A 27,128-nucleotide genomic window follows, 5' to 3' on the forward strand; every position below is an offset into this window, starting at 1 on the left:
GGCTATAGGATTTAACAGTCAGATTTCAGGCCCCTTCCTACTATCCTGGAAGACACTTTGAGGATAAATCTAGTCCAACGATCCCCAACTTCCACAACCTACAGATGTCTACCACAGCATCTATAACACTTAAATAGTGAGGAGACTCACTGGGCTTTGGATTCTTGATGCCTAGCACAGTTCCTGACACATAGTAGACACTTAATAAATGTACATATGAGTAAATCAACCACTGGACGCGTGAGTTCCTTCTGTGAAGCCTCTCCCAAGCGACAGTCCAGTCTTTTCTTTGAACACTTCACAAATGGGCTTTTTTTTTTTTCACTTCCCAAGTAGGTCCATCCAGTTTCTGGTCTTTTCTGACTTTCATAGATTGAATTATACCATCATATATAATTCCAGAGATCTAATCTCATAGAAACAAACCTTTTCTATAATTATAATGACCCAACTTTCCAGATCAAAAATAGAAATCCATGGTCAGACAGAGGACATTCAGCCACTCCCTAGTCAATGTACCTGCATTCAACTCTCCTACAAAATCCATTTCAAGAAGTTAACCACGGTGGCAATTAATCCAAAAAGTCTTTACCTTTCCACACTATTAAAGCATACATCTATTAATACAGTACATGGATTCCTCATTTTTCAACGGAGGCTCTGAGTCACTCCATGATCTTTCATACGGTCACTCCAGGTGTACAAGGGTTCCAAATATTCAGTGGAACACTGGAAAAGGCACATGAAGCTACTACTTCAGGTAAGTTGCACTACCGAAATGTCTCAAGTCTTCATTGAGATTTTCACAATTCACAGTTCAAGCCCTCATATTTGCTTGAACAAATGCCAAAGCTTCCTCACTGGCCGCTGCCCCAGCCATTCTCCCTCCATGGCTTCCAAAGAGCAGTGTTATTCCCTTCCCTCCATCCTGGCAGTTTCTTGTCCTGCATCCCACATATCTCAGCACGGCAGGCCAAGGCCCTTCATCACCTTACTTGTGCAGCTCATTTTCAGCCTCCTTTCGTCGCCCTGACATTCTGGATTACTTATTTAAATACTCTGGATTTTGGTGTTTCAAGCCTCTGTGTCTTTGTACATGTTGTGTTCTCTGCTTTACACCCCACATCTCCTTCCAGCTAACTTATTCATCCTTCGAAGTCCTCTTATTTTCGAAAGCAATATATCTTTACCATGGTAAATAAAATTAGAAAGTAAGAGTTGAGAAAATTAAAGCACACAACATTGCACTCCCCTGTCCTAGGCAGATTTATCTGTGTCCTCATCTGTGTACAAAGCTCCACCACGGTCACTTCACGTGGTTTAAGGTAACTGTTTAGATATAGGCCTTCACTGTCAACCTAACAGGTTGGTACCAACTGTTTATCCCTGAGGTACAGCATAAAGCCTGGAACTTTTAGTCCTTCATAGAACTGAAGGACTAAAAAGAACAGAATTAAGGCAATGCAATCAACTGCTGATCTGAATCTTATAGTACTGGTATTGGTAACTCCTGTAAATCCAGTCAGAGGAATCCTCTTAATAGATGCTAACAGATTACAAAAAATTACCTGACTCTCCTTTTGTCCTGTTCCCTCTCTGTGCACTATTTTATACACAACGTCCCCGCCCCCGCCCCGCTCGTCTTCTTCTCAATGTCTGAGAAACAAGTCCATGAGGAAAGTCCTTCAGTATGTTGAAAATCCCCCGGTATGAGGAAAGGTTGGTATGTGTGACCAACAGAACATGGCAGAAATGATAATATGCCCCACCCCACCCCGGTCTCTTTCTCTCCTCACTCACTGAAAAAGCCAGCTGCCCTGTCAAGCATGGAGAGCCTGTGTGGTGAGGAACGGAAGCCTCTGTCCAAGAAATTGAGGCCTGCCAACCACCACGTGAGTGGGCTTGAAGGTGGATCGTCCCATCCCGGTCAAACCACGTGATGAGCTCCCTGGCCTACAGCCTGGCGGAAACCTCATGAAAAACCCTGAGCCAGAACCATCAGATTAAGCGACTCCTGCCTTCCCAACCCTCAGAAAAAGCATGAAATAATAACTACTGTTTAAAGCTGATAAATGTGGGGTAATGTGTTATATAGCAAAAAGTAACATATGGGTGGTATTATTATTCTCCAGTCACATTTATAGTGTTGCCAAAGGTGATACTAAAAGGAAGCACTGCCTTTCTAAAGGGCTGTCTAGAACCAAGAGATCATGTGGTACAATCCGCCACGATATCCTGTGAGGAATAACCCTTCCATTTCCACATTACGATTAAAATCCAACCTTCTTCCTACCAACAGTGATTACGCAACACCACATAAAACCAGTCACATTCTTTCCTACAGTTACTATCATTCTAGACCAGCAGTCAGACCTCTTTCAGAAGCAGTTCAAGTTATTTTAGTTTCCTTCTCTATATGTGTTCATTTATGCCAGCTTAACTACCTCTCCCTTTGCTAATCAAAACATAATTTAATATCTCTCCTATCAGCCAAAGCCTAATCTTATTTTGCTCCCTATAAACCTATGTTGCTCAGCCTCTTTTTAGAAATGATTAGTAGTGGGCCAACTTCACAACTGTTTACCCGAGGGGGAAAAAATCTAATTTCCAAAAATAACCCAAACCAATTTCTTTTCAATCTAGCAAATTTATCCATCTTTCAAAATATATTATCTAAAAAATTTATACATGCTATTTGATAAGCAGTGGTTTCATGTATATGGATAAGCAAAGCCCTAAACAAGGTTCACAAATCTGTGCTAAGAAATAAAGAGAATTAAAGAGTGCTGAAGTTCTCATCAGTTAACGTAATATGCCAACTATACCTGTAATACAAATAAACTTTTGCTTCGCCTATTTTTATAGTTCTTATATATTTTAAGGTACCAGGACAATTTCCTTTCATATCATCATAAAAAAGTAACAAGCCTGAATGAAAAAGATATAAACTAACAAACTGTTTCCCATCAGAGTATGTCCTAATTTAAAATATTCAGATAGAATGGTAATATGTTTTATCATACTAAGCTAGAGCATACTATCAGAGCTGCAAGAGATCTAGAGAGACTAACTGGTGGTACTCCCTATTTAATGTGTCTATAGTTAAGTTAGGGAAGTAATAACATCTGCTTGTAAAAGTAAACTCCGAATGTAGGCCTCAAGAAGAGAATCAAGATATATTTTGATCCTAAGCTCCTCAAAATAAAGGAAATGGTTAAGTTCAATACCTTAGACATAAGTGTACAAGTGATGAGGCTGCTATTTAAGAGATCTTCAGTTAAGAAAAAGATTTTTTATTTAAAGATGCTTGAAAATAAGGTAATATAATATCAACTTCTAACATCAAATATACAAGTTTTTAAAAAACTTGATAGAGAAAATGTTGCAGATAGTGTATAAGAACAATTTTTGTGGACAGAACAGTATTGATGGGAGAGAGTAAAAAAATACCAGGAGAAATGGAAGCACACCAGAGTGCTGCTGGAAAAATGCTTGAGCAACAGTGAGTACATAGCATAACAGGGTCAAAGAAAAGAAGAAACTGAATCTGGGAAGGTGGAAAGAGGGAATGAATGGAAAGAGGAAGGTGGGGTGGAAAAAGAAATGAAGGGAAGGGAGGGAATGAGGGAGGGGTTAGGATCTGCCTCTAGCCCACAGGGTACCTTTGAATACTTTGGAAAAGGATACCTCTCAAACAGGAAACAGCCCTACACAAACATGCACAGTTTGGCTAGCAAAGTCTGGGCTAGATTTCAGCCCCAACTTGTTCCCTTGGCTAGGTCACTTATGCAGTGAATGACAGATATAACTGTACGAAACAGTCCTAGGAAAGAAGGAAAGACGAACTAACATGATGAAGAAAGAGGCAAGCATTTATTTCTCTATTTTGAAGTGCAGGTAAATTCCTACAGAGCTGTACTCAAAATCAAATTTTGTTACCTTTTCTTACTGTTTTACACCTGCATGTGGAATTCTGTTCTAACTGAAAATATTTCAGCTTGGGGTACAGTGTTGTTACTGGTGAGCTAGAAGAGACAGTTTTCTAGATGATTATGGCATTTAAGGAAACCTGCTACTTTCACCCATGTAAGGACAGATGTACCTGCTCGTGCCTGAGATTTGTGTACAGTTCCTTACTGCCTCCATATCTGGCTTTTGTGGGACTCACACAGTCACAGAGGGCACCAACGCTTACTGATAAGAACAAGGTAACAGGTGTCTCCAGCTAAATGCCCACACTGAGAGAAAAAGAGTAGTTTCCTCAAAATGTTCCTTTGCAGAAGGCCTGTATCACAGTTGACTTCAGCTGTTTGTTAGAATGCAGATTCCTGGGCTCTCACGATCCCAGACGACTGAAGCAGAAGTTCTGGAAGTGAGGCTGTGACTCTTTTTTTATAAACAATGGACACTAAAGTTGGAAAACTACTATCAAAATAAAAAGTAAACGTGAAAAAAAAATTGGAAAACTACTGTTTAAAAGGAATGTAATATATGAGAAATTTCTGGGTGAAGGTTACAAAGAAGAAAGGAAACAAAAAGAATGATACCTAGCAACGGTGTACAGTATAAAGCACAAACCATGAATAGTTAAATATATGCCGTCCTCACCACATTTGTAATGTAGAGATTCAAAATATCTAGAATTACAAATTTTAAAAAATCATATTATATATACACATGCAGATAGACAGTTCTTGTGGTTTAACTATAAATGTTATTCTGAAATTAGGTTATAATGACATTTCACGTATTAGGTTGCTATCCTGACAGAAAACCTCACTTCTTGAGAAATTTCACATTAGTCCAGACATCATTCCCTACACCCATGTGCCAAACTTAGGCCTCTGCTGAGGAATCTTAGTTGATCAACTTGTCCTTTCTTAGTAGCACCTTGAGTGGATGACAGAAAAGTGACAGGAGCAAATCACTTACCGCTGTAAGGGGTCCTTCTGCTTGTGCCTCCATTGGACTTGTGGGTGTCACTGCAATAAATTGACTGGCAGCTCCAGCCTGGAGTTCCAGCCTATCTGTATATTGTTCTGAAGCAGCAGTGGCAGGGCACTCCCCAGAAAGTGCTAAGATCACACCTGAGGTTTCCTTCTTCAAATGATCATTTTCTGCCCAAGGACCGAATCGGAGCTTTTCATCTTGGGGCGATTCCTCTAGGACTTGAAGGACTTCGGGCTCCTCATCGGAAGGGCTTCCAGTTGTTTTATGGCCTAAAGCCTCATTTGTCCTAAAATCCCGAAGGTCCTGTTCCTTGTCCACAATCACCCACTCTTTGGAATCAACCTCCTGTTTGCAGGAGCTCAGGTTAACGGCTACAAATCCATTGCTGCCACCACCATCTGCCTGCTCAGGGGTGTTGGCAGAGGCAGGCTTGGAAGCATCTGGAAGATACTCTTCATCAAAGTGCCAGATGTGGTCAGTACGGGATACAGCAGGGACACAAGGCTTATGAAGCAGAGCAGGGAGAATAGATTCCTTTCCTGCACTGGAATCTTTCTGCATTTTCTCCAAGCTTAAGAAAATGAATACAAGTTATTTAACTGTCCTAGAGAAAAATGCTTATTATATAACCTAGAAGTTCTATACAGAACTGATATTTACCCATAGATGAGAGAAAACAACATGGATAAAGCATAAGGAACTTCTCACAGGTTGATAACGTTCTGCTCCACCTGTCATAATCCTGTTTTGGAAGATGGAGCCCATGGGAGGAAGATGTCTCTCCTGCTGCCAGGCAGGAGAGAAGCCTAACCAGGTTAACCAGGGTGAACTGTGTGATCCATTTCACCTGTTTTGTTAATTCAATCATACTGCTCTCTGCTCTGAGGGACTGAGGGACAACTTACCCAAGGGGCTTTCGCCTCAACAGAGGCCATACAAAAGGAAATGAGGAAGCCAATATACATCAGGCAAATACTATCTGCATTTCTTTTGTCTTCAGAGTGGTATATAAACCTATACTCATTCAAATAAACTCCTCCAAAGACAAGGCTAGGCAATATGTGAATGGTGCTATTTGGCTGCACTGGCTTTTGAGAACTGCTCTCACCTGCAGGGAAGCTGTTTAAGCAACACACTTGTTCCCCTCCTTAAGTTTATAATTAGGTGCTTCACTTCCTTCAACTGTTCTCTATTCATTCTAGGTTCTGGCTTGAGTTCATTTTCTTGGAGTACTTCTGTTCTCAACTCTGTCTTATCTCTCGGCTCTTCCCTCAGCATGGACTCTCTTTTTAGTTCCATTCTTTTGTTAGACTAGTTCTTTCCCAAACTAAGCTTTTATCCCTATTGCACTTTTATTTTTATTCCCAATCTCATGCACAACTGAAAATGTTTAAACACTGCCCCAGGCCATCCTTTTGATCGTATCATCATGTAGACACAAACTTACATCACACAGCTGTGAGACCAAATGATTACCACATGAAGAATACACAGCTCAGAAGCACTGTTTAAAATGGAAGCTAGATTGGACTAGGCCAGAAGTGGCTGAACTGCCTTCAGACACAGTAACTACTATGTTAGTCAAATACATGGTCCTTCTATAACTTATATTTCATTGCTAATAGTAGCCATTAGAGATGTACATTGAAGGATGTGACTATTATTAAAGTCACTCAGGTCTTAATATGACTAAAGCCTTCTATAATTCATAAGTATATCCCAAGTTCTTTTTAAAGTTTCGTTTCAGTCTTTTGTTATCAAAATTGGAGATAACGGGCCCTATAAACATGAACTACAAACAGTTGTCACCTCTGTATAGCTTTCTAAAGTTCCACCTTTCCTTCTTTCTAGGTATAATGATAAATATTCATGTCTCTTTTTCCTACAGCATTTACTCATAGAAGGCCTTCATTAATTGAACTGAAATGCCTATCACTTGTATATAAATTACTTTTTTCCTGACTTCATGTACTCTTCCTCCTTTTTGCCTAATACCATCTTTCTCATGCTCTCTCTAACTTACACTGAATCTTCTCCATTCCAATGAAAGAGATCATCTTCCAAACAGTCATTTCAAAATGTTCATTTAATTCGTACCTAGTCTTACGAAGTTACCAGCTCCCATAGCCAAAGGCTATATGTTATAGAACTTGTAACAATATTAGAAGGCAAGTCACATTAAGAATGAGGATGTTAACTAAAAACATGGATAAAGATAACAGCTTAAATCAGTGCTACAAAAATGCAAGAATTCCTTATTTGAAAAACTTTACATAATAGAAATTAATAATAACAATAATGTTTTAGTTGCTTTAAAAAAACAAAACTATTTTATACCAGGTCTCAAGAAACTTGTCAGTATCTGGCTTTGGCTCCAGCGCCAGACGTTTTTCCAGCTCAAAGCTGTGGATGGAACGTAACTTTCGCACCAATGGAATGTCTCTGTCTGGCTGAGTAATCTCTGAGCGGACACGAATTGGTGAACCAAGGCTTGGAGCATTCAGAATACCATTTGCTTGACCATGGCTGTTCTCCTCTTCAGTAGCAGCCTAGCAAAACATAAAAGGAAAGCATGAAAAACATTCTAGTCACTATAAATGGTACGAATCATTAAAGTCTTTCAAAATAATATAAGCAAATGATTGGGATTGTTTTTCCAGAAGATGATGATGTTTTGGCTAGTGTAATTCATTACATACTTGTCTATTAACCCTTTATTAAATAATTTTCCTAAATTTATTCTGTGTCAGTATTTTCAGTGTTTTACATTTTGGTGCAAAGACAAACAGACTGAAAACATTTAACAACCTTGGCTTTTTGTATTATGTCTAACTAGATGCTTGCAGGACCCCATTCTGCAAAACCAAAATTAAAACCTGGAGAGGGCATTCTCTTTGAGACATAAGTGGTCTCACAAGAGGTAGGAGAGGTTGCCAAGCCTGAATATAGTCCCTGTCTCATTTCCTCTCTAAAAACCAACCAAACAACAACAAGAAAACTAGAGCTAGAACAATAAGCAGCTAGGTAAAGCAGAAGGAGGCTGAGAATGAGGCAGCCCAGAGGGTGGGGCTGCCTAAGGACAGATGCCTACAGTAGCACAGTGATCAGGGACATGATGCTTTACACCAGCAGTAGGGTGACAGAGGGAAGTCTGGATGTCTATTCTGAGTAAAGACCCTCAAGAACACCCAACTGATCTTAAATTGGCGGTGTGCTCTGGCTACCAGGAGAAGCAGAAGATTTCTGCTTTGGAGGAAAACAATAAAGACAGTCAAACATATGAGAAGGCATGCTACCATGGCTAAGAGTCAGCAGAAATGATAATAATTTAAAAAAATTTTTATAACTCCCAAAGGCTTTGGGCATCAACTTGTTCAGATACAGAATATAGAACAGCTATGCACAAAAATGTTTAAATATATAAAGGTCATTATCACAAAGATCAACAAAGGATTACTTGGAATTAACTGATGAATTTAATATAAATATTCAATTAAGTTGTTAAACATCAAATTAGCCATAAAAGGCCAAAGGTATTAATTCATGAACAAGAAGATGTAGCAAAAGAAATTACCTAGAATGAAGCACAGCAAGATAAGAAGAAAAATATGAAAAATGATATTAAAAGATATGACAGAATAAAAAGATCTAATATATGTTTATTTAACTGGTGTCCCTGAAAGAACAGAAAAAATGAAGAGGTAGCAATATGTAGAGAATGGCTACATATTTCCCAGAACTGATTAAAAAATTGTGAATCAAAGATTCAGGAAACATAAGACATCCCAAGCAGAATAAAAAGAAATATGTGTATGTCTGGACACATCATAGTTAAAGTGCAGAACACCAAAGACAAAGAGAAAACCTAAAAAGTTGCTGCAGGAATGGTCATCTACCCGAAAAAAAAAAAAAAGAGTAACAGTAGTAGACTTCTGAACACTAATAACTGAAGACAGAAGAAAAAAATAACATTCGATCAAAAACTCTGAATGCAGCATAAACTATTTTTAAAAGAAAAAGGCTGTAATAAATACATTTACAGCTAGGTAAAAATTGAAAGAGTCCTCTATCAGAAGACCTCAAACTAAAGAAACTTCTAAAGGGAATATTTCAGGAAGAAAAACAATTGGGTCTAGGACTTCCAAAATTGCAAGGAAATGGTAAACATCTAAGAAAATTCCATATAAACATTACTTGTATAAAAGAATACCACTAATAATCTAATTTACATAATTTTTTAAAAGTAAGGAATGAAAAATTGAAAAAAATTAAATCAAGATTAAATAGTGATAATGTGTGAAAGACAGAAAACTAAAGTAATTAAGACCTATGTCAAGTGCCATTTCACTCTGTCACATACACAAACGCTCACATGGGCTGACAACTGAGAATGTCACTAGAGATTTTTTAGTATAAGAACAGTTTGCTCTTAGGGGCTTCCTAGGTGGCGCAATGGTTGAGAATCCACCTGCCAATGCAGAGGACACGGGTTCGATCCCTGCTCCAGGAAGATCCCACATGCCACGGAGCAACTAAGCCTGTGTGCCAAAAAAAAAAAAAAAAAGAACAGTTTGCTCCTGGTATTTACTATAAAGACAGCCAGAGGTGACCTTACAGAAATCTGACGGACTTCCTGACTACTTTTCACTACTTGTTCCTGATTACTACTAGTCCAGACAGTGCTAACGGACAGCAAGCCCACAGGGCAGCATATCGCATCCAGGCGGAGAATGTTTCTGCAAATGACTCCCATGACTGAAAGCATACACTGTTAATTATAAAAAAAAATTATACAGTTTAAAAATATAGTATATATTGCCCAAAGACAGGACAAGCTCCTCAGACATGATTGCAGAAGATTCTTTTCAAGACATGTTTCCCATTTACAGAGCAGGACTAGCCAGCTTAGTATCAATCATGTTAACAGATATGGGCCGGGAGTCTCATTTTACACCTATAAATTTAACCTCCTTCCCAACTAAATCATTATAAAAACATAGGAAGTACCAAAAACTAACTGATTTGTAATTCACTGTCCCTCCATCCCATTTATCTTCATCTTATCTTCCATGAAAATGGAAATGACAGGAACCTGTAAGATCAAAGAGAAATTTGGAGATAATCTACCCCAAGATTACTAAAAATCATTTAATTCAGAAAGCTACATCTCTCCCCATACTTACAAGCGGACCTGCTTACAATCCTAATAAAGGAAAAATCATGTTATTCAACATCTACTTTGTCAGCTCATGACCAGTTTGATGCTTTCCACTTCTAACCCTCATTTCCCCGCCTCCATCTGAGACAGTTTTCAGAATGAACACTCACAGCTTCATTGGTCTACACTATGGAAGGGGCCCAGTCTTGTCATTCTATTTGAAAAGACCATTAACTTCTGTTCTATAGATGTCTCTTCTTTTAGACTCCGTGTCTGGTTATTTTTTTAAAACCACCTTCATTTTTTCCACAAAATACAAGATGAAGATTAATTTTTGGTGTCCATACTTGAGTGTTATGTGCAAAATTAGCCAAAAACATTGCAATTACAAATATATACATAGCTAGCAATATAATGTTCTACTTTTCATTCGAAATTGAGAATCATGATACTTTGCTACACCAAAAGGAGAAAAATAATGACACAGAGAGATATTACTTTCTATGCAAGAAAGACACACCTTACAAATCCCAAGCTTTATCTTATTCCTGTTGGTATCCATCTCTTCCCAGACATCCTTCTCCTGGGGACGAGGGTGTCCCAGAGATCCAGGCAATTTATCTGGTGACACACCAAGAGGGATCCCATTCTCTCCATCACTAAGCTGTTCATCTGGAAACACCTCATCTGTATTTTCTCGAAGTAAGTCTCCTGGGATAGGAGTGGCATTGGCAATTCTGAAAATGAGAAATGAAAAAAAAAGGCAGAACTTAAAAACACCAGAATCAAAAATTACTATGGGATCATCCTACACTTTTGTTTCTGGATTTAAATAATGAAGTCTATACAGAATTAAGAAAGTAAAACAAAACAAAAAACCTCAGAAACTTAAGGCATGCCAATTCTACAAAATAAAACTGCATTTTTTATTTGGCCTCACCATGCGGCATGCAGGATTCTTAGTTCCCCACCAGGGATCAAATCTGTGACCCCTGCATTGGGAGTACAGAGTCTTAACCACTGGACTGTCAGGGAAGTCCCTAAAACTGCATTTTGATCAACAGAATTTTCAAGTTGATTTAAAAATACAAATTTTGATATAATAACTCCCTAATTTAGCAATCACTTTAAAAGTTAGAAACATTTCATTTATTTTCCAGGGACTTTGTGAATTTTAAATATTTTCTATTCTTTACCCATTTTTCTTAGAGAATAACAAAAACTATAAACAGAAAAATGTTGTATCATAATGATATAAGCAGGTATCAAATCAATCAGTTATGTTTTATTTTTTAATAGTGTGAAATGTGCATTTGCTTTTTCACTTACAGACTTTTTACTGAGTACCTACTACATGTGAGGCCCTAGGGACATGAAAATTCTTGCCCTTTAGGGGAAACTAGAAATTCTGCAATTTTCCAGTTCATATGGTCCTGTATGAACTGATTAAGAACAAAATAGAAATTATTAATTGGCACTTGTCTATATGTTCTTTCAAAGTAATTTCATGTCCTATTTACATGGTTAGTCATCTCTCCCTTAGACTTCTGGCCCGTGAAGGTCTTTACTAGTTCTCAGTTATCATTCACTAAGTGATCAGGCCCCAGCTGGCTCTACTGTTCTATAACTAGTATGTTCTACTCTACATACTAGTTGTTTCTTTAAAAAATCTTGCTGACTGAACACGACATTTAGCACACAGTGAAACCTTTTCTTAGGGTGATCTGCACTGTCTAAAAGTAGAAAAAATAAACAGCCTTCAGTAGATTATACGGACACATACAATTATTATGGTGGGAAAACAGACATCTTCTCAGTGAACCGCTCTAAGGGTAATGGTTATACCCTGGCCCAGGTGTCATAAATGTGTCATGCTGTGAGAACAAAGCTCATGATTTTTCAGGGACTTGTTTCACCTGATTTGATGACCTTCGCTACCACCTCTCCCAATGTTAATCTGGAAAAGCACTGATTATGGCTCCCAGGGAAAAACCGTAGGCCTTGTAAAGTATTCCCTGTAGTTCTAACACTGGGATACAGCGGAAAGGTAGTTTGGCCCAAAATAGTTCAAATGAAAACATTTATTATAAAAGTAATTAAAGTTCAGAAATAGACTACTTAAAAGGTACATATTTCACATATAAGTTCAATATAATTTGTTTACTGATGTAAGGAATTATAATGGACACTAACACACACGTGCTATGTGGTAATCCAAATGTTTACTGAAAGAATTCTCTCTATTCCTGAGACAAGCGAATGGCAAAGGAGGAATATTTGAATTCAGGAAGCTCAACCGACTAGCTCCACATTTTTTTCCCGATTTTAATCACTCAATGTTCTTCCAAATGCTTTTTTCCCCACGCCTAGCTACAACCGCTTCTTTCCAACTACCCTAATTCCTTGGCATTTCCTGCTTCCATCTCTCAGGAAACAATCCACACCTCCACCTATGAAACTGCCTCTAATTTTACTCTATCCTAGTTTCCCCCCTATATCGTGTGCTTCAGTGTGACAGCACACACTTCAAGGAACATTCCATCTTCACACAGGCTCTCTTCCACATGACTCAGATTCCTCTCTGCATTTATTCTGCCAGTTTTAGTCCTTGCTTAATTATTATTTTCTTTCTTCTCCTATAACTCTGATCCAAATCCGGAGCTTGAGATACGGAAGGAAAGAATTCTCACCCAAGAAAATTATATTATGTTCAGGAATAAGTATGATAAGAAAAATATATGTGAGAGTATTATTAGCACATGGCCTGTGTTTACAGACTAGGTATAAATTACAGAAAGCAGATTAAGGAAAAAAAATTAAGAAGATATCTGGAAGAACTAGACAGGTGTCAAGAGAAGTAACAGGATTGGACATCTTTTTCATATGCCCATCCCCGATCTGAGGTAGTGGTCAGCAAGTTCGGGCCTGTGAGCAACGTCTGGCCTGTTTTTGTAAATACTATGTATGGCACACAGGCACGCTCACTCACTTACATGCTGCCTGTGGCTGCTTTAGCACTACAGTGGCAGCGCTAGTGGTGACAGACAGCAGAGCCCAAAAATATTTATGTGGCCCTTAATGAACAGTTAGGCTTGCTGACTCCTGATCTAAAGCATCCTCTACCTTTTCCTGAACTTACTTTCTCCCTCTACTAAGAACTAAGAGTTGTGGGACATAAATTATCATTTTTTCTCTTTAACACTGATTCTCTAGGGCTTTCCAGGTATTCTACCATATCATTTGCAAAAAGAGATAACTCAGAGGTCAGCAAACTTTTTCTCAAATGGTCAGATAGTAAATAATAGGCTTGTGGGCCTAATACTTTGCAGGCAAGATGGATGCTAAAATTAGCGGGCAAGTGTATGATGAGAAACAAGTTTATTCGAATAGCCTCAAAGTATCCTCTCACAAGATACTTATTACTTACAAAGGGAAAAATAGTAACTTTATAGTGGAAAAACCTAATACCACCTTAACCAGATTACCAACATTAATATCATCAGTAATAAGAGATCTTGACATTATATATCTCCTTATTCAATGCCATCAATTTTCCTCTCACCTTGGCTTTAAATGTATACCACGGAGTCTGATATGTAGTGTTTTAATTATCATTATTTTTCCTATAACTTCAGTTTATATTTTCCCTTTCACCCAAAAGTAGTTTAATTGGAGGTTTTTAAGTTTCCAGGTGGAAAGGCGTTTGACATTTTTGTTTTTGTTGGCAATTTCTAGTTCTATTACATTGTGATCAGATAGTGTAATATTTCTGCTTTGTGGAATGACGTGTTTTCTTGGTGACCTGATAACTGATCAATTTTTGTGAATGTCCTGGGTACTTGAGCAGAAGGTACAATCGCTATCATCAGGGTGTAGATATTGAAAACTATGCCTAAGATCCACCTTACTGGTCATGTTTGTCTTCTGTTTCTTATTCTTTGTTCACTTGAATTCAATCTTGAACTGAGTTGTACATTAAAATCTCCAATTACTAGTGTTTCTTTGTCTCCTTGAATCTCTCATAGTTGTTGCTTCCTAAGGATGACTGTTGTGATTCTGGTGGCTAAATATTAATAAACACAATGTCCCACTTGTGAATTGTGACACTGCATTAAAAGGCACCCTTCCACCGCTGTAATTTTAATGCTTTCCTTTGGCTTGAATTCTATATTGTCTGATAGCAGGATTGTTATTCTCTTCTGACCATTTCCATTTTTCTTGTTTATCTCTGTCCATCCCTTTCTGAAACATGGTTTTTTTGGTGTATCTTTTGTATAAAGCATATGTATACAGCTACGTAAACCAAACTAAAAATCTTTTTCTTTTAATAGTTGTTCCCATTCATATTTTTTAAAAAAAATTTATTTATTTATCTATTTATTTATTTGTTGGCTGTGTTGGCTCTTCGTTGCTGTGCGCAGGCTTTCTCTAGTTGCGATGAGCGGGGACTATTCTTCATTGAGGTGTGCAGACTTCTCATTGTGGTGGCTTCTCCTATTGCAAGCACGGGCTCTAGGCGCACGGGCTTCAGTAGTTGTGGTACCCAGGCTCAACAGTTGTGACTCAAGAGCTCTAGAGTGAAGGCTCAGTAGTTGTGGCACACGGGCCTAGTTGCTCCGTGGCATTGTGGGATCTTTCCAGACCAGGGATCGAACCCATGTCCCCTGCATTGGCAGGCATATTCCTAACCACTGCGCCACCAGGGAAGTCTCCCCATTCATAATTATTGATATGTTTGGTCTTAACTCTGTCACAGTATTTTACAATTATGTGTATTTTGTCATATTTGCTATATTTCTTTCTCTACAAGATGGGTATTCTTTGTACTTTAATTTATAAACTTTTAAAAATATATATTTTAGAAGGTTTGCCTTTTGTTCTAAGAGTCACCTTTGGACATTTTCCTTTCTAAATGCTCTTAGTCCTGTTTCCTTATTTAACCTTTTGCTATTGAGTTTCTCAGTCTTAACCGGTATTGTTTTGCTTTTCTTCCTCAGGGACTCTAACAATATGAATGCTATTCCTTCTCTGTCTGCCTTCCATTGGCACTATTTTCTCTCTAGCCCTTTTAAATGATTTCTTTATTTTCAATCTCTTGGGGCTTTTCTCCCCTGACTTTATTCAATGCCCTTTATTAAATTTTCATTTGAATCTACTATCCTTTGTGCGCTTCGTGATTTATTCAATTCTGAGATATCCTTCTCTTCCATTTCTTTGCTGAGTTCAGTGAACTATCATTTCATTGCTTCCTCCATCTTTTCCTTTTCTTTCTTCTCTCCCTCCCCACACCACACTCCCTCTGTTTCTGTTCTTAGTTTTTAAATTTCTGATCCAAGGTGATTGTCCATATCTTCAAACGCATAAGCATATTCACTTCCATTTGGGGTGTTGTCTTTTAATTTTCTTCTTCATAGTTGTTTTTTCCTAACAGGAAATTTCCTTAGTTAATATGTATTAGATTTTCTTGATTTTTTGAAATAACACTTTATGGATCTTTAAAATATTTTTCTTGTTCATTTTTGTGGCATTGGAGTGTTTTACAAGATTTATAGATTAACTGGTGCCCTCTTCTGTATAGCAAAGTCCAAACACTTTAGTATATTTTTACTTGGTCAGAGGAGATATTGTGTATCCTCTGATTTCACAGTTCTCCTTCCTTATAGGTAATTACATTTTATTTCCCCCTTTCCCCCCTCTGTAATTACTCTTATTGCCTTTCAGCTCCAAATTCATCCTTTTTGCCTATTTTGTGAAAGTGCATCTGTGCACTTTAACGCTTTTCCTTTGCCGGCTGGCATGGGAGCTTTGTCAGTAGAGGGCACTGCAGAGACCCTGTAGGAGGCAAGGGTTTTGCTTTGGGTTCCAGTGTACAGCTTGGTAAACTTTTCCAGCATATGCGGCTTTCCCCGTGCCTGTCTCCTGCAGTACACAGACAGCAGCAATCAATATCTTCCCAGAGCAACCCTTTCTACCCACAAGTTTTGCAGCAGAGTGTCTCCAGTGAGACACCCCCAGAAAATCTCTTTCTCTGGCACCCCAGAGGGCAGATTTCCATCAAGTTCCAGAGGGCAGATTTTCAGCAAATTCTACCAGTGTGGCATCAGAGTGACTCCATGCCATCCAATGAGTGAGGACATACCATCGCCAACAAGGTCAAAACTCAGCCCTGGGATGGGGGCTGAGGGAGCTCTCCCTTGGATGCTTAACTCAGCCCTATGAGTAGGAGCTGCACTTTATATGTGCTATTCCTGTATTCTTTACTGTTCTCTCTCCTTTTTCAATCCCAAGTTATTCCAATAACACACAAGTTATCTTCTGTTATAGGTAATAATTCTCTGTATCATCTTTCCCTGTTCAAATTACTATGCAGTTTCTCTCTCCTGATTGGACCCTAACAGATACATGTTTTTTCCCTCACCACTGAACTAATAAAAGGCATTTCGCCCTTTTTTTGACTTTTTTTCTTCCCCAGAAGCTACATGTTTTGAATCATGAATATTTTTATCTCCCTGTAGTTTATGATCTGATCTACCTGGATACTTTTTAGTATTTTCATTCTTTGGATGGGTTTCGTTTTTCTGATGTTCGTTTTAAATCAACCTTAAATCCCAGTGCTAACTTCCCTCTTCCCCACAGTTTTTATTGATCTGCCTTCAGTGAGCCTTGTGGGAGGACTGGGTGAGGCAGGAGCCTCAGAGCTATCACATAAGACCTTGGTGTTTTGTTTTGTTTGTTTTTCTCTTTTTACTTACAGTTATTTTGATTTGGACATCCTTTGTCTTCAAATTATGCTGAGGACATAGTTTTTATGTAGTTTTATTTTTCCTTTCTTATTATTCTATCTTATTTTAAGAAAAAACATTGGAAGATGGGAACTTCAAATGTATTCATTGACTTCAGCTACCCTGAAGTGCTATCACCTGGATTTTTGCAAGTGTGAGATTTATTTCTAACAACAATCAAAGGAGAAGGAGGACAAAAGTATTAAAGCAAGAATCAAAATTTCTACATAGGGTCCAGCTCTTGTTGCTAATATTTATCTAAAGTTGGATGATTCACTCAGAGTTAGGATTATTTCCTCATTTGTAAAATGGGGTGGCTGGAACAGGGCAGAGGGCCCCAAACTCAGACAAGCATGAGAAACATGTGATGCATATGGATCTCTGTGCCACATCCCTAGACATTCTGATTCAGTAGGTCTGGGATGAGTCCTACATATGGGTATTTTAAACAAATATCTGTGGTGATTCTACTGCAGCTCGTCAAGGTCTCACATTTAAGAATTCTTAGACGAATCAGGGATATTATCTCCAGTTATGAGTCCATGTAAGCTTTTCTGATTCAATAAACTCTAGTGATCTCATCTCAATATAAAAACAAAGCAATGGATTAATGATAAAGTGTTCCAATTAGCTCACTGTATGATGACTCTTTTCCTAGTTACTTTTTCTTTCAAACCAGTTTAAAGCAACCAGAGCAGGTAAAAAGAAAAGGTGGGGGGGAGGGTCAGAAAAAAGACAACCCCCCCCAAAATAGAAAAATAACAAACAAAAGCAACTGTATTTAATGCACTTAGAGGGAATAAAATTAAAAAACAAACAAAAAAAGACACACCAGAAAACCAAGAAGATGGAAATACACTAACCTCTTCCTAATACACTTCGAAAATTAATCACTTTTGTAAGAGGAATAGCTACACGTTTCGTTCCCACAAAACTTAAGCACAGTATAGTTAGATATAAATGTGGCTTGTTCTTTCCAGGGTCCCATATATTCTTTAGTAGTAAATGCAACAAATGCCCCTTCTCATTTTGAAGAAAACCTACCATACATCTGACATTAACAAGTAACACAAGCTCTAAGCTGCCATCTCACGGTATAATCTGTGAAAAGTAAATCCAAACAAAGTCATAGACAAGAGCAATGTTAATTCAAGGAAACCCACAGGCATCCCTATGTCTTAGCATTTGGCCATCAGAGGGGGCCTGGATGAAATGAAAGACATTTCGGCTAACATTGATATAATGCATTTAGGAAAAACTCTGCTGAACCATCTGTTTAAGACATACCCGATTGCCGCAGGGGTCAAGCGGGTGTGCAGCTGAGGAGTGGCAGAAGCAGTGGTGGTGGTGAGGGAGCCATCAGTTCCAGTCTTCTCCCAGTCGAAAGGGTCACTCTCAATTACTCCAAAGGTCTTTATGCTGTTGTCAAACACGGATGTAAGAAGCTAAACCACAAAAGGAAAAAACTAGAGTAAGGCAACAGTAGACACAGTCACTTTATAAGAGAAAGCGCCTCAGACTCTTAGTTTAGTAGTACGACTTTTTAAAAAAAGCCTGATGATACAAATAGGGGAATCTGAACAAGGACTGTATATGGATAATGATATTCAGTTAATATTGATTTTTCTCAGTAGAAGAACTGGTTTTTAGTTATGTAGGATAATGTATTTTTTCTTGGAAGATAAATAATGACGCGTCATACCTAAAACCTACTTTCTAATGGTTTGGCAAAAGAAAATGTGTATCATAACTGTATATTCAGTTTCAACCATCTATGTGATCACATTTTTTGGTGTGTCGAAAAGGGGCATATATGGTTCAACTTAAGTGACCAGGATTAACAGTTGGTATGTTTAGGTTAAGAGGTATATAAATGTTCATTGTGCTTCCTTAGAATTTTTTTGTGCATTTGAAAAATTCTCAAACTGTGTGTGTGTGCACACAAATTATTAAAAAGCAATCTGCTCTGTTATTTGATTTATATAATATTTCATTTTTGTCTTTAAATTCCAAAAGTCTAATGTAATATTGAGAAAGATCTCACAAAGACCTTCCTTTATGTTTGACAGTATGCAACATTTTCAATTTTATGATTAAAACTGGATTAAAATCTCATCATTTCTCTTACTCTGTTAGTATCCTATCCTCAGAGATTCATCGTGTACATTTCCTGCCCCAGACCTGAAATCAGAACTTCTTCACTGGAAGATTTTTACAAAGGTCTGTTTTAGGCTTTAAAAAGATCACTCTGGCTAAGAAGTAGAGAACAGATGCCAAAAATAGGGAGGGGGATGAGGGTGCTAGGAACAGATGACCAATTAGGAGACCAGAAGAGGTGATGAGAAGTGATAGGATTTGGACATAATTTGTGGAGTCAACAGAACTTACTGATAGATTAGATGAAAGCTGTGAAAGTAAAGAAAGAATAAAAGATAATTTATATTTCCGTCCCAAGCCACTGGGTAAATGGTGGTGCCATTTATCGAGATGGAAAGCAGTGAATGTGAGGACTGGGATGTCGAAAGTTTTATGGTGTTTACAGAGGAACAGCGAATATAGATACAAATTTGAGAGTCATCAGTATATTGATATTAATAGGTATTATTTAAAGCCATATGACTAGATGATATCATCTAAGGAGAGTAGGTAACAAGGGCTAAGGCCTAGGGCTCTCCAACATTTAGATGGAAAGAAGAGGTGGCCTCAGCAAGAAAAACCAAGGAGTGGCCAGTGAGATAGGAAACAGGTGTGTGGTGTTCTGGCTACCAAGTGAAGAAACCACCTCAACAAGGAGATAGTCAAATGCTATCAATTATAAACTTAGCTGCTTCTGATTAATTGACTCCACCCACACTGCAAGCTCCACGAGGCTGGTACATGCCTGATCTTGCTCATCCCTGTCTCTAACACAACGCCTGTGTCTGAGAGTGCCGTACTGTGATTTCTACAGGATACATATGTGGTCATTTAGAGGACCAAAAATATATACCTCACATATATTTGGTTTTTGTCCACAGTTCCTGAGTCACAGCTCCCAAAACCCTTGAAAATTTCTGAGAGGTAAGAGCAACAGGAGCATTTTTTGGTTATAGTATTTAATCTCTACTCCTCACTTCCTGAAACCACTTCAGAGCCATAACGGTGAAGTGGGTGTCTTATTATTCATAACAAGCCAGCCCCTTTCCACCACAACTGGGTTTAAGTTAATAAGGGGACTTCTGGAAAGTACCTAAGGATGGAGGCTGGTCACCAGAGGAACCAACCATGTGATTAGCGGGTCGGAACTTTCAGTCCCACACGCCTGGCCTTCAGGGGAGAGGAGAGGGGTTGGAGGTTGAATCAATTATCAATGGTCAATGATTTAATCAATCATACCTATATAATGAAGCCTCCATAAAAACCCAAAAGGAGGGGGTTCAGAGACCTTCCGGGTTGGTGAACATGTGAAGGTACTGAGAGAATGGTGCCCTTGGAGAGGGCATGGAAGCTCCATACCCTTTCCTCATACCTTGTTACATGCAGTTCTTCTATCTGGCTGCTTGAGTTATATCTTTTGTAATGAACTGGTAATCTAGTGGGAAAATTGGCTTCCCAAGGCCTATGAGCCACTCTAGCAAGTTAATCCAATCCAAAGAGCGGGTCATGGGAACCTCCAATTTATAGCCAGTCAGTCAGAAGTACACATGACAACTAGGATTTGCAATTGGTTATCTAAAGTGGAGGGTAGTCTTGTAGGAATGAGTCCTTAACCTGTGGAATCTGATGCTATTTATCTCTGGGTAGATGACATCACAATTGAGTTGAATTTTAGGAACCCAGCTGGTGTCAGAGAATTGCTTGGTGGTGTGGGGAAAAAAAACATGTGGGAAAAAAAACATGTTGGAATTGTGGGTGCAGAACCCTTAAACAGTGGTCTAAAAACAGTTCAAGAATAAATGTTTATTTGTAATATTATTTGTTGAAAAATTCAGGTGATTCTACCTTTCGTTTAAATCCCAAAGAAAAAAATAATAAATGTAGAAAAGGAAACTAAAAAGCTAAAAGGAATTGGAAAAGGCATAGTTATAAAACCTGGGAATTTTTATTTTGGTCCTATTTTTGCTGACATAAGTTATCTATGTTACAGCTCAGATTTTCCCAAATTGTCAGAGGTAGAGGGCTTTAGAAAACACAAAGGATGAAAGGAAAATGGATTGAAACCCTGCATATGAGAACTGAGCTGGCCGACCCTGGATCTCGGGACTCTGGAAATCGAGGTTCTCATAGGTTCTTACAGAGTGAGATGCTTCTTTCCTGAAAAGTGGAGTCCCTATCCACGAGGCAGCATCTGCCTTGCTATGTGAGTACTGAGACTGCTACTGCTAAATGCTGTGCCTGTACTGGGTGGCAACACGGATGGTCCTAAACAGTTTTTATTGCTAGGTGTCCTTTCATCATGGAATTCTTTTCCTACATTTATCACAGTATTGTATGTCTTAGAAAATGTAGCATATGCCATTGGGTCAAAAATAAGAAATAGTTCGTTACTGAGATGGTGATACTTGAGACCAGCAGCAGGAGGCAGAAGGATGGAGGGCACACAATAAAAGAAATACAAGGAAAGCTAAAAGCACTAAAGCACTATAGGCACCCTACTGGGAACAAATGGTCAGATGATTGGAGCTCTGCAGATACCTTAAAGAGAAAAACATTTCTAATGTAGCAGAATAATTTTTTTTATAAATTTATTTATATATTTATTTATTGGCTCTATTGGGTCTTCACTGCTACACATGTGCTTTCTTTGGTTGCAGCAAGCAGGGGCTACTCTGCATTGTGGTGTGTGGGCTCCTCACTGCGGTGGCTTCTCTTTTTGCGGAGCACGGGCTCTAGGCACGTGGGCATCAGTAGTTGCAGCATACAAGCTCAATAGTTGTGGCGCACAGGCTTAGTTGCTCTGCAGCATATGGGATCTTCCTGAAGCACGGATCGAACCAGTATCCCCTGCATTAGCAGGTGGATTCTTAACCACTGAGCCACCTAGGAAGTCCTGCAGAATAATTTTCTAATTCAGGACCAGGGTTGCTTTAAATCCTAAACTTCAACAGATTGGGGCAGTAGAAACAGGACAAGTCAAGAACATTTTTTTTTCCTGTTAACTGAATTCATCATATCACATTTGGCTAAAATAAATAAGACCAGAAAGCTCAATTCAGTTACTCATTCAAATAGATTTGAGAAAATAAATCATTAACTTTATAAATCAAATATTTATATACACACATATATGTATGTATGTATGTGTAAATAAATAAATAAAACTTGTGGTCCTTATCCTTTTTTATACCCCAATACTACTGAGGATTAAAACACTTTTACTTTCCAATCAGAATAGGAGCTCACTGCACAGTAGTTCGCAAACTGAAAAGGAGAGCAAAATCTGAAAAAATAATCCAGATGATTCTGACACTTCCCTCTAGGAAGGCATGATCCATCTCTCCACTGAGAATCACTGGAAATCTAGTATACATCTGACTCCTTTTATTTAATAATATATTCTTAGAAAATACAAACTTATTTAAAGAGTCCAGGTTTCTCAAATTAGGGTAACATGCACCCTCAGGCGATGCAGCCATATGCCAGAGAGAGTTTAAAGTCATTTGATAAATGTGGCACAGTTTCCTGAAGAATTTTACTCAGAGGTAAGACATTTAATATGCTATTTTGTAATACAATGAACACAAAGAAGTTAGAAAGCAAAAATTCATAGGAACTTTTAGGATAAATCAAGAGAATGCAAAGAAACTGTAGACTTAGGGCTGATACTTTAAGACTATTCCCAGACCTCTTGAGAACAAGCTCATACTTTGCTGCAATAGGAGAAATTGGTGAAATAGTGTGAGAAACACTAGAAGCATAACATCATGAGGAAGGTGACTCTTCCTTGAACAGAAGTAGGGAAAGGGAGGAGGTTAGGGGAAGGAGACTGGGGAAGGGGAAGAAAAGAGGAGGAAGGACATAAGGAAGGTCTGGACAGACAACAATGCAACGTTACTTTTCATGTGGCTACTGCTGTTGATTATTTGTGTCAATTTCCCTTCTAATTGCACTTATGAATAAGAGGTAGTTGTTTTTCTTAATCCTAATTCTAATGGGTTATACAATAAAATGCTTTTTCTGAAGCAAATTATTCAAGACACAAAAAAAGTATATAAAAATCAGGTTCTATGTCTGGGTAATGAGATTCTGAATAATTTAGATTTTATAATTTTCTGTAATTTCCAAACTTCTATTATAATATTTATTACTTTTAATAAAAAGAAAAAATTTAACAAAAATGCATTATCTAACATAAATTAATTGTATATAGAAGCATGTGTAGACCACAAAAATGCATGGTGCAAGCTCCCACCATCTGGAATACCCTTATTCTTTATCAGTCATCAGACATAGACATAATGCCTTAGAGAAGCACCACTCCTTTTATCCTTAGCACAAATGCAATCGACAGCTTTATTATATTTACCTCCACAAAAAACCCCAGTTTGCCCTTTCAAAGGGAATGCAGACAAAGTACAGTCTTTGAAAAACAAGAACTATTTGCAATGTGATACTGAGGACTGAGAAGCCTGATTCCTGAATTCTCAGTTAATAAATGGTAAATTAATGGATCAGTAAAGCACTAAACCAGCAGAGCACAATGGCAATGCTGGCTTGGCTGATTCAAAGATAATTACTTATGGCAAAAGAAATTGCCTCACTTCAGTGATAAGTAGATGCAAGAGAGGAAAAGAAACGCACAGGCTCTAGATTTCTCTCCTCTTCAGGGTTTTTTTTTATTATAGCAGCATTCACCCATCCTTTAGAGAATAGAACCAAAAAAAGAAAGATTAAATAAAGAGAATGAGTTGAAGAAGCTGCAGAGTTTCAGGCTGTTTTCACTACTTATAAGACACTAGGACAATTCAGGAGTGCCCCTTGGTTGGCTGCCCCAGGGGCCCCGAGGCAGCATAAGGCAGCATGGTTGCTCAGCCATTGTGCTGCCTGATATCAATGTCATTTCATTCAGGTGCTTGTCAGCTCACAAGGTAAACTTGCAACGTCTAAGCCTCTGGATGCCTCCTAAAAAGTTCAATGGAAAAGGTAAACAACACTTCCCTTTTGCCTTAACAGGACAAAGCAGCATAAAGGAAACAGAAATTCTATTAACATAGAAGTAACGTTGAGGACTTCCCTGGTGGCTCAGTGGTTAAGAATCCACCTGCCAATGTAGGCGACACAGGTTCGATCCCTGGTCCGGGAAGATCCCACACGCCACAGAGCAGCTAAGACCATGCACCACAACTACTGAGCTCACGTGCCACAACTACTGAAGCCAGCACACCTAGAGCCTGAGCTCCGCAACAAGAGAAGCCACCCAATAAGAAGCCTGCACACCGCAATGAAGAGTAGCCCCCACTCGCCACAACTAGAGAAAGGCCGTGTGCAGCAAATGAAGACCCAACACAGCCAAAAAATTTTTTTAAATAAAATTTAAAAATTAAATAAATATCTTGAAAAAAAAAAGAAGTAACCGTTGAGCAGAATACAAGAATGAAGAAAAGTGCGATAATTATGAGCAAAAGCAGTGTCACTGAGGTACATGTAAAACCACTTAACGTTTACATGATGCTTTACAATTTACAAAAAATACACACAATTATCTCATTAAAATCTTAACAACACTGTGGGGCAGGTATTTTCCCTACTTCGCAGACAAGAAAACAGGTTTAGAAAGGCCATACAAATGGTGTGTAGCAAAGCACCAACTGAAACGGATCTTTCAAGTGCAGTGTCATTTCCACCATGTTAGAGTTACAGCCAGTCAGCAAATGTTGAGCTGCATCCCGTAGGCCTGCAAGCCCTGTACTTGCCAAGCCTCAAGACTGAAGAAAGAGCCAACAGACAGTGACAGAGACATCAGTGGTTAGTTGGATAGGGAATCTTACACATCCAAAGCAAAAGGGTCCTGGAGCGACACCCCATGGTGCATGGCAGACAACAGGCAGGACATGGCAGCAATCCGCAGTACTAGGGGAAGGTGGCTACCACTTCCAGGGGAAACGGATGCCCGCCTGGCTTATCAGTTATCAGGGACACCAGCAACTGGGGCACGTCCCGCACAGCCCCTCAGATTAATAACCATCACAAGGGCTGATGTTTCCCTTTAATAAACCAGCAGGTGGAGCTGTTCTGGCCTAAGGACCAGCGCGATCACTAGCTGGGACAGGGGGCAAGGCCATTCATGTGAGCAGGGAGTAGGAGAAGAAGGGGCTGGTCACGCAGGGGATGTACAGCGAGTAAGAGAACAGCCCTCCTGAGCGGTCTGACTACATAAACAGGCGAGGCAAAAACAGCATAAAGCTGACGTTATCCTTAAAGCTTCTTAAGATGCCCATGAATGAAGTATAGGATAGTAGTTGTACAAGATGCAAAATATCTAGATGTTTTTCTCCAGCATTAGGAGAGACTTCTGTTTCTTCAGATGAACATGAATGAAGCTACCTACCTTTAGCGGTTATACTGTACCCCCTAAATTACTGTTCTTTTACACATCAGAATCATACTCAGTGCAGCCTGACTGCTGTGAATGAGAGAAAGACTGAGGGAACAGCAGACGTACAAGGGCACACAGGGCATGGCTACCTGAGCCTGAGGGCAGGCAGAATCTCAGACACATTAAAACTGTTCCATTTCCTGCACATGCAGCTGAATTTGAGTCAAGTACACATGGATGTTCTGTGACTCTATTGTATTCTACATAGTTATATCAAATACCCATTCACTGACTCAGACATACACTGAATGCCTACTATGCTGGGTGCTAGGAATGCAAGAGTGAACAAAACACAGTCTTATCTTCAGAGAGTTTGCATTTAACAGAAGCAATAATCAGATTAAGCAGATTTCATTCAATTTGGCAAACTTTTACTAAATGCCCATCATTGTGCTAACTTCTTGAGAAAACTGAGATATATGTGCAAGGTCCTGACTCTAATGAAATTTAGTAAGGAGAGAAAACAAAGTACTGCTATAAAAGTTTAGCATAAGAAATTACTCCTGTCTAAAAGGAATCGGACGAGACGGTAGCATCTGAGTTGGCCTTCCATTTCATAAGACAAGCAGCGTTACGAAACACAGGCATTCCAGGCAGGATGAGCAGGAAGGAGGGCTAGGAGTCGCATTTGACTGCACTGAGGGGTACTTATGGAACACATAAGCACAACTGAGAATGAAAGGAGATAATTAAAAGAGGGAAAGCAAGAACTCATCCACTTCTTCCCATCTCCACGGCTGATACCCAATTCAAGACCATCGTCATTCCTTGCCTAGGAAGACGCTACCTCCCAGCCTCCTCTGCAGTTACCATTGAGCCAATGTGAATCGATTCTGGTCACAGAGGTATATATATGCCAAAGTGTTTAGATCACTTCCAGGCCTGGTCTTAAACCCCTAAACCATCATCCGTACTTGCTCTTCCCTTTCCTGATGACTGTAAAGGCCATGCATTAAAGACAGCAGCATTGGACTTCCCAGGTGGTGCAGTGGTTAAGAATCCACCTGTCAATGCACGGGACACGGTTCGAGCCCTGATCTGGGAAGATTCCACATGCTACGGAGCAACTAAGCCCGAGAGCCACAACTATTGAGCCCGTTTGCCACAACTTTTGAAGCAACAAAGACCCAACACAGCCAATAAATAAAATAAATAAATTAATTTTTAAAAATCATAAATAAAGACAGCAGTGTCAAAATATAGGTGGAGCCTGGACGTTCAAGGTACCACTTGAAAGTTGCTCAGGAGAGAGGCCCAACTTAAATACACTGTTTTGTGAGCAAAAAATAAAACCTTTGTGGTGTTAAGACACTGATTTTTTAAATATTTCTTTCTTCCTAAGGCATAGCTCAGCCTCTCTCAGTAGCTTCCTAAGTAGTCTCTAATTCTCCTCTGCCTCATTTGAACACACATACCTACAAAAGCAATCCTCTTCAAACACGAACTGGATCACCATGCTCCTGTTTACTAGACTGCCAAGGCTTCCTGTTGCACTAGAATAAAAGCAAACTCCTTAACAAGGCCAACAAAGCCCTGTATCACCTGGCCTCTGCCTTACTTTCTAATTCATCTCAAACCATGCTCTCCCCTCATTTACTACATTCCGGCTACTTATCTTCTTTCCATTCCTTTCTTGCATCAGAGCCTATGCGTATGTTCTTCC

The 27,128-nt window shown here is 38.9% G+C and overlaps 1 protein-coding gene across 5 annotated transcripts in view; it reads right to left on the reverse strand.

The window, feature by feature from the left end:
* The window catches only part of TTBK2 (tau tubulin kinase 2), a 137,572-nt gene that overhangs the window by 14,444 nt on the left and 96,000 nt on the right, over window positions 1-27,128 (reverse strand). For all 5 annotated transcript variants that reach the window (XM_057722977.1, XM_057722975.1, XM_057722974.1 and 2 more), the window contains 4 exons: window positions 18,178-18,335; window positions 10,629-10,845; window positions 7,288-7,499; window positions 4,933-5,521 (listed from right to left, as the gene is read on the reverse strand). In XM_057722977.1, the coding sequence (XP_057578960.1) occupies window positions 4,933-5,521; window positions 7,288-7,499; window positions 10,629-10,845; window positions 18,178-18,335 (1,176 nt within the window). The remainder of the gene's footprint in view (window positions 1-4,932; window positions 5,522-7,287; window positions 7,500-10,628; window positions 10,846-18,177; window positions 18,336-27,128) is intronic.

This window comes from Hippopotamus amphibius, chromosome 2 (assembly GCF_030028045.1).
Source record: "Hippopotamus amphibius kiboko isolate mHipAmp2 chromosome 2, mHipAmp2.hap2, whole genome shotgun sequence".
NCBI classification, from domain to species: Eukaryota; Metazoa; Chordata; class Mammalia; order Artiodactyla; family Hippopotamidae; genus Hippopotamus; species Hippopotamus amphibius.